Source organism: Gavialis gangeticus, unplaced genomic scaffold (assembly GCF_001723915.1).
Source record: "Gavialis gangeticus isolate Ggan-Ray unplaced genomic scaffold, GavGan_comp1, whole genome shotgun sequence".
NCBI lineage: Eukaryota > Metazoa > Chordata > Crocodylia > Gavialidae > Gavialis > Gavialis gangeticus.
In genome coordinates, this window is record NW_017729031.1 from 43,403,478 (window position 1) to 43,411,824 (window position 8,347).

General features: G+C 49.4%; 1 protein-coding gene across 1 annotated transcript in view; it reads left to right on the forward strand.

Moving 5' to 3' along the window:
- LOC109301498 (unconventional myosin-X-like) overlaps positions 1–8,347 on the forward strand; it is a 173,254-nt gene that overhangs the window by 60,954 nt on the left and 103,953 nt on the right. Inside the window, exons 17-20 of the mRNA XM_019522687.1 lie at positions 325–433; positions 1,815–1,895; positions 2,982–3,106; positions 5,365–5,479. Coding sequence (XP_019378232.1) covers positions 325–433; positions 1,815–1,895; positions 2,982–3,106; positions 5,365–5,479 — 430 coding nt within the window. The remainder of the gene's footprint in view (positions 1–324; positions 434–1,814; positions 1,896–2,981; positions 3,107–5,364; positions 5,480–8,347) is intronic.

Here is an 8,347-nt window from a genome sequence, read left to right on the forward strand (position 1 = left end):
TGGAGAGGGACAGGGAGGAGAAGAGCAGGAAGCAGCAATGCACCTCCTGAGCTGTGGAGCACATGAAAGCAGAAGCTCCAGGCAGGGCTCGTTCTGATTAGCTGGAGTCTCAAAGCTGCTGCTTCCTCGGAGCTCTGGCAAGAGCCTGTGCTGACTGGGCAGTGAGCTCGGGTGCCGCACCCCCTCCCTGTTCTGGATCCATTGCTGCCTGGGCTTGGCCAGCCCTGGCACAGAGAGTAGGGTCATAAATGAGAAGGCGAGCTCTGATCCTTCCTTAGCCAACCTGACCTCTCGGTTTTCTCTGGCCCATTCCATCCACACCAGGCTGGACTTCATCTACGATCTCTTTGAAAGAGTCTGCAGCCACAGCAGCGATGAAACACTGAAGATGGGGACCCAGAGGCGCAGGCCAACTGTCAGCTCCCAGTTCAGGGTAAGGGACTGCCTAGGACAACAAGAGACTTCAGGGAGAGAATGAGGTGCGTGGGGAGGAGAGATGGGGCTAAGCCAGGGCTGGAGGAGTGAGCTGGGAGAGCAAGTGATGCCTGCTATTAAAGATACATGAGCCCCATGTACCTGCCCTCATGGCATCCTCCAGGGATGATGTGATTCACTGGGAAAGGGGCAGAGATGATGGCTTCTACAGGACCATGGGGGTCTCATTGGTTAGCAGCATCTTGAGAGCTTCAAAGCTGTTTTGTTTTAGGTATGGAACCTTTGATGAATGTAGACTGGATTTTAAGCACTGGGGCTTCGGCCATGTAACAAGGAGCTGAAGGCTTCAAGAGGGGATGTGCAGCACAAAGGTCCGCAGGCAAATGCAGGCAGCTGAGTAAAGGCTAGCTGCAGGAGGCAGCCAGAGTGCAGTAATAACTGCCTGGAGGCTAGTTGTGGAGCAGTAAAGCAGAGCTCCAGGAGGAAGACAATGGCAGCTCAGCCAGGAAAACAGTGGCAGGCTGCTCACTGAGCAGAAAGAGTGCACCTGTGGCAGGCTAGGGAGCACTTGGCCCTGAGAGGTGCAGCTCAGGTGATATAAAACAGTGTTCCTGAGGCAGTGGGGTCACTGTGGCGCTGAACTCTGCAAGAAGAGGAGCTCCTGCCAGCTCAGGCTGTAGGAGCAGAAGCCACAGGCCTAGAAAGGGACCTGAGAGGGTGCCAGTGAGTGGGGCTCAGGCTCTTGCAGTGACATGGTGATATAGAAGGGGCTTTGAGTACGTTAGTTTGAAGAGGTTTGCATCCATTTCTGTTCCAGTTTGACCAGAAGACAGGGTTGTGGCTGTAGGGGTGGATGGAGGGTACCTGGAGAGGTAATCTGTAATAGCAGCTTGGCTGAGAGTCAGCAACCCAGGGGGTTGAGAGCTGGGGCAGAGGTGGGCTAAGGCTGAGAGGGCCAAAGCCGGAACACGGAGAGACAACTTGTAGTTGTGTTTTCCTGGGGGTGAAGTGGGAGAGACGCACATGCAAACCTGGCTATTTGACTCCCTTCGGAACAACACTGGAGTGGTTGCAGCACCTTGTTCCCACTCCATGAGCATGAGTTTGGGTCTCCTTCCATACTCATGCCAGGGCTACCACTGTTGCCAGTGAGCTGTCCATCGCACCCCCTCTTGAAAATCCCAGACCCACTTCCAGCTGGGCTGGGGGAAGCTGGCCACGATGCTTACCACGTTCCTCCTAGACGTTCCATCGGTATGGCAGGATAATTCATTTTCTTACGTTGACTTCATTACGTAAAGGAGGGGCTCTCAGGGGCCTTGCAGCCTGGGCCTGGAGCCCCTTCCTTCTGTCATGACTACTCTGCTTGGTGTTTTCAGGATTCTCTCCACTCCCTGATGGCCACGCTGAACACCTCCAACCCCTTCTTCATTCGCTGCATCAAACCCAACATGGCAAAAGTGAGTCTCGTTGGGGTGCTGGGTGGGTGTGGGTGACACCTCTCCATGGGCCATGGTCAGAGACTTGGGGTGAGGACACGTGCCTTTTGTCTCTGTCTTCTGATTCGGTTCAAGCTTGAGAAAAATGCATCCTGCCCTCTGAAATAACATAAAGCAGATCTGCGTTCAGGGTGTGAGGTCCATCCCTGCCTCTCCTTGTGCTGCCCTTGCCTGGCCTGAGCACAGCTCTCAGCCAAGGGACTGGGCTAGAGTGATCCCAGTTGATGCTGTAGGTGGTTGGGATTTGGGGCAGGTGTGGCGCAGTCCTCTGCAGGCTTTGTGGACAGGGTAGAGGGGAGAGGATGCTTCAGACTTTCACACCAAGAGGCATGTTTGCCTGGGAGTGCATTTCTCTCACACTCAGCAGCATGAAAGCATGGAGCACTCCTTCCCCCCCTGGGTGGGAACGCAGAGTGGGCTGAGCTATGACGCTACAGGTTCCCTCTGTCATGTCAGCTCAGGAGAGCAGGGCCTGCTGGGGCCATGTGGTAGCTGAAACCTCCCTTTCTTCAGGGCTGCAGCAACATCTCTTCTGGGCTCTCACCCTCTCCGCAGAGCTGTACCAGGGTGGCTGGTGTTTGTATGTCCTTAGGCCTCTAGGAAGTGCTGTTGCATGTGGGGAGCTGGCAGCCTTGCCCCAGCTCTGCTTCTGCCCTTCCAGCCTGGACCAGGGGCTGCTACAAAGGGGCTTGGGCAGGATGGGTCTGGGAGCAGGCCTCTCAGCAGCCCGTTTGCCTAGCACAGCTACAGCTAGGCTCTGAGCTGTGGCAGGTCTGCAGTGGGCTGTTTCTTTGGGCACACTCAGCTGCCTCCTGCTTCTGCCTCCATGCTACACAGTCTGGTGGAGGACGTCTCCTGTCAGCCAGATTCACTCATGTACTCAGGAGCTGGGAGAACTGAACATGCAGGGTTAATTTTCCAGGGAGCTGTGTGTGTACATTCCTGTGTCCCTGGCAGTGCTCAGATCAGTAGTCCCCATGCCAAGAGAAGGGCTAAACCTAGTGCTGCTTTTCCCTTGGTCTGTTTCTAACCTTGGTCATTGCGTAGGCACCAAACCTCTTTGATCCAGACATGGTCCTGAACCAGCTCCGGTACTCGGGGATGCTGGAAACAGTGAAGATTCGACGGGCAGGCTTCCCTGTGCGGCGGCCCTTCCAGGACTTCCTTGGCAGGTAACAGCAATGGTGGAGCTGTGCTTCCTGCTCTGCACTTTGGGATGTGCCTTCATTCTAGCCATTGTCCTAGGCGCTGACCCCATGTCCTGGGTGTTTCGCTTGTTGTGTCCATGTGACTGTGGCACATGGGCTGAGGTGGATCCATCCTCTCTGGAGACTCTGCTCTCAAAGGGGTAGTTGAGTGGGGTTGGGACCCCACTGCTCCTTTAACCTGAAAGTATCTTGCCCAGCTGCTCCTTTAACCTGAAAGTATCTTGCCACTGCTTGACTGCCCATAGTGGAGGTGTTCCTGACTTAGCCAATGTGTATAACATGGTTTCAAGTTCCCTGATAATCATACCGTTTCTGCCTGGCCTCAGTGGGACAGAGTTCGCAGATGACAGCGATAGGAAGAGTTTGAGAATTTGAATTCCTGTCAGAGAGTAAGACAGGAGTTTAGTTTGTTTAATTCTTCGAAGAGAAGATAGAGGTGATTTGATCAGAGTACAAATACCTATATCGGGAAGGGGTGAGATACTGGAGAGATCTTTACTCTAGCAGGTCAAAGCAAATTTTTACTGGTGAAGGTGATCCATCACTGGGACAGCAAAGGCTTGGTGAAGCAAAGGTGAATTTGGATTCTCTGAATCAGAACTTCCTTCACAAAGTTGCAGGCCAGAAGAGGAAGTTAGACCTAGTCTGACTTTTTGTATGGCATTAAATTTTACTTGTGTACTGAGCCAGTCACTTATCTGAATAAAGCATGTCCTTCAGAAAGTGAACCAGTTTTAGCCAGAAGGCTGCACAAGATGGAGACTCCACCACTTCCCATGGCAGTTAGTTCCAATGGTTGGGCACTCTCATTGTTAACAAATTGTGCCTTATTTTTATTTGAATGTGTCTGGCTTCAGTTTGCAGCCATTCGCTCCTGTTTCACCTTCTCTGCTAGTTTTAATGGCCTGTTTGGCATTCTCTCCTTGCTAAGATATGTGCTGTAGTCAAGGCACCTCTCATTTTCTTTTTGATCAGCTAAACATAGCAGGCTCTATAAGCCTTTTACTGTAAGGTATTTTATCCAGTCCTCAAATCACTTTTGTAACTTTTTTCTGCACCCATTGTACTTTTTCAACATCTTCCTAATAAAGGAGACACAAGGACCACGCACAGTATTCTAGCACCAGTCTCTCCAGTGCCGTAGCAGTGGTCTGGGAGACCATCCTGAGTTGCTTGTTCACTCTTACCCTAAATACAGCTCAGAGGCACTTTCCAAGACATGGGTCCCATTCTGTAGGCACAGCTGCTTTGCTTATTCCTGTGTGTGGCTTCAGGATGCAGTTCCAAAAGTTTCTAGATGCATACCTGGGATGCAATTCTGAAAGAAACTAGTTTAAAAAGTCACTGGCTGAGCACAAGAATTACTGAGAGAAGTGTTATGCAAGGGGTCAGATTGGATAATTGTGTGTTGCTTTCTGATCTTAAAATCAATGAAGGAAATGCCATGTACTTTTCAAAGGAAGATAAAACTGTAGCATCTTCCCTCCATCCTTCCCCCCTCCTCTTTAGGCACTACAGGTTGAAGCAGAAGTTTGTCCTAAGTGATAGGCAAGTAGTTATTTTATAGCCTGCTGTTCATAACTTAGAAACCTGTTCAAGGCACTTTCAGAGGGGACATGCCCCATGCAGTGCCTGCTCTGAGTTCATATGCAGACTCCAAGGAAAGCAGGTGTATGAAAGCAAACCTGTGAGCTTCCCATCTCCTCAGCTGGCTATGGTGGAGGAGTCTGAGCATGCAGCCTCTGCCCAGCAAGTGCTCTCCCCAGTGCATCTCCTATCAAGAAATGTCATTCTTTGTAGCATCACTAGATGAGGACACTTCTTGTTGTCAGAGCAGAGAACTTCTGAGACCAGAGTCCTGTGTTCCAGTAATTGTTCTGTTATTAACTCAGTGTGTGATCTTGAACAGATTATTTCTTCTCTTTTTCCTTTGGTAATAACAAGCATGATTCACCTGCTTCATGGGACACATGTGAACAAAGAGGTCTGAACAATGACACTTTACCATGTTGGAAATTGTATCTTACAGGTTATTATTGGAATAGGGAGTCACTCTCCCAAGGTTGACACTCAGATGGACGCTCACCACCTGGGTGATGGTTGTGATGAAGGGCAGTTCCTAGATGGGAAGTTAGTGTTAGTGGACAAGAAGGTCTGAAGCACATTAGTGATGCGGTCATAATCTTATGTATTCCCTGACAGGATGTCTTGTCTTTTCTCAGGTACAAGATGCTCGTAAAGAATATGTGCACCCTAAACCACAGCAAGGCCATGTGTGCAGACTTCCTGCAGACCTACGACAACACCAGGAACGAGTGGCAGCTGGGCAAAACCAAGGTACCACTGATGTAAAGAAGGGTCCGTGGGGGAAGGAAGAGTTGCTGATGCAAGAGAATGTTGTTGGGAGTTTTATACTGAGGAGCCCTCTGGTAAACCAGCCATGGAGGTGAAGTGATGACACAGCTTATCTTTCCCTTGGACATTTGCCCTGTCCTGTGATTCATGAGCCACAGGTTGCCCCTGAGATCTTGAGCCCTGCTCAGAACCACAACAAAATGTTGCTTTCCACAGTTGCATGTTTCTTTAGGTTTCCAGGAAAGGTGAAGTGTGACATTGCCCAGGGTGTATTTCCTGCCTGGTACTGTTTTCCTTGAGCCAGTGAAGGTTGGAGATCGTTGCACCAGTCCATGGTACTGACCTGCACCATAATGAGTCTCATTTAACCCATGTCCGCTGACCAGAGCAGGACAAATTACTGCTTGTCCAGTGCAGTTTTAAATGGCTCAAGGCAAGGGAGCCTAGGGATTGTTGGGTAAGTCCCTCTTGTGTCCCCTGTAACTAACTCCTGCCCAGTGTGATCACTCCACTGTATGTGGAGCTAGCTTAAGGGCAGTGAGGTGCTGCTTTGCTTGATATATGGGGTGTCTGGGGGCAGCTGGATCCTCAGGCCAAAGCCTGCTTCCTGCTGACTAGGAGAAGAGCATGGCTGAGTGGTCCTTGTCCAGGGACAGCACCTACAGGCCCAGCAGTGGCACCAGAGCCATGTCTCTTCCATGGTGTTGTCTGAAGCTAACGTGGAATAGTTGAAGGTGTGGGTAGTGTCTGAGTGGGGTTGCAGGTCCTCATTCAGTTTGTCCAGGAGGTCTGAGCCTCTCTGGTAACTAGTTAGCATGATTTGTGGCTTTGAACTATGGTTTCTTAAGCAGTGGCTGGACTTAGTGTGCTGTAGGGAGGGAAATCTTTTGTGCCCAGTTCAAAGAAAGTGGTGAAACTTGTTCACTGAGGATTCCAGGTGCATTGGGCTGCCTTTGTATAACCTAGACAGGTACAGACCACTTTTTCAGTCTGCTTTCCTTGGATTTCTTGTTATAGGAATGTGCCAACTTCAGAGAAGGTCAGTATCGCTACTGAGCCCATGTTCTGCCGGCAAGGTCATCCTGGATAGAGGGTTCTAGTCCCTCGTTCTGGCCAGTTCCTCTGAACCAAGTAATTTTTCTTGCTCTGATCTGGATGTGGCCTTGCAGAGAGGGTGACTGAAGCCAGTAACAATATGCCCAGATTTACTCCCTAGAAGGAGATGGGAGAGTACTAAGTTTCAGGAAGGGCAGCAGTGAAATAGTGCAGAAGAATCCACTACCGCACTGTTGGGGTGTGGCACAGATGAAGTTAATAAGTGGGCAGTGATTTTCATACACACAGCACAGCCAGGCTGCTAACCTTTGAGCCAACAGAAGACAATACCACTTTTCCTCTCTCTTCTTTCCAGTCCGGCAGGACTGTCCCTCTCTTTTGGCATGGGGTGAAGCTGTCTGACTGGGTGGCATGCTCCTCTTTTGCCGACAAGGTTCTGGTTTCAGTGCATCCCTTTCCAGAGGAAGGGGCTAGGTTGCAAGCGATAGTTGGAGGAGAAAAGGGAATGCTGGGGCTACAGGGGGAGAGAAACCAAGTCTGTTAATGAAGAAAGAGGGGAGTTATTTAGCTGTGGTAGAATGTTCTTAATCTCTAAACCGAAAAACTAAGATTTACGCTGGTGATCCTGAGCCAGGGTACTACAGCACCATGGGGCACCTTGAGATCCACTCAGGGGTGCTGCAAAATGCTATGCAATGCTAGCACTATTCTATGTGCACACATGGTTCACAAGATAAACCCAATGATTTCAGATAGGAATCCATAATGTTAAAAGCATTCCAACCTGCTGTTGTCTTTCTGAGTTCTCGGCAACAAAAGAATTGCTCTGTTCCTCTGTAGTCAAAGATTAAGTGAAAACTCTAAGAGGTGACATTTTCCAAGGGGTGTTTTGAGTCTACCAAGGAGTGCCTTAAATCTAAAAAGGTTGAGAAACACTGGTTTGCACAGGCCTGCATCTAGAGGCCTAAAATTAGGCTCCTAAATGCAAGTTCTCTCATGATCAGGAGCCTAATGAAAGATCCCCGTTGTGAATTTTTTTTATAGCCTTTAAACAGGAACAAATAGGAAAATGCATGGAAAACTTTGGTGTTTAGAATCAGCGAGCCCTAAGATAAAGGCACGATGAAAATATTGCAGACTCAGAACACCCTCCTGGGTTGGGAACAATCTGTTTCAGTACCAATCTCAAGCACTAAAAAGGAAAGATGGAGCTACGGTGATAATTACTCCCCTTTAAAACATCTTGGAACCTCTGGTATGAGCTATGGACAGCACCAAAGGGTGGGCAGTTGTAAAGAACAAATCTCGCCAGACAAAGTTGTTTGCTTTTGCAAACAAATCCCAAAATAGATAGAGGAACAAGTGCAGCAGATGAGATGTATTTGGGTTTTTCGCAAAGCTGAGCACCATCTCATGAAATCCTATTTGAATGATATGTCTTACATACAGATGATTGGCAAAGGGCCTGTGTACACAGCACTGGTAAACAGCAAGCTATTGAGCTGGGTAGGAAATGCGTTACAGCTCTAGATGGGGATCATTGTTGGGCCTGGACTAATCTGACATCTCTCTGAATGGTGTCCAGGGGTTTGAACACCACGGAGTGGGCGAGATGGTTTGGGATAATAGAGATAAGAATGGTGACTTGACTTAAAGGGAAACTGCTCCTTCATAGTGCTTAGGGTCAGAAGGGACCTAAACAGATCATCAGGTCTGAACCCCTGCCCTGGGCAGGAATGGGTGCCAGGGTCATATCACCCCAGCCAAATATCTGTCCAGCCTCCTATTGAAGAC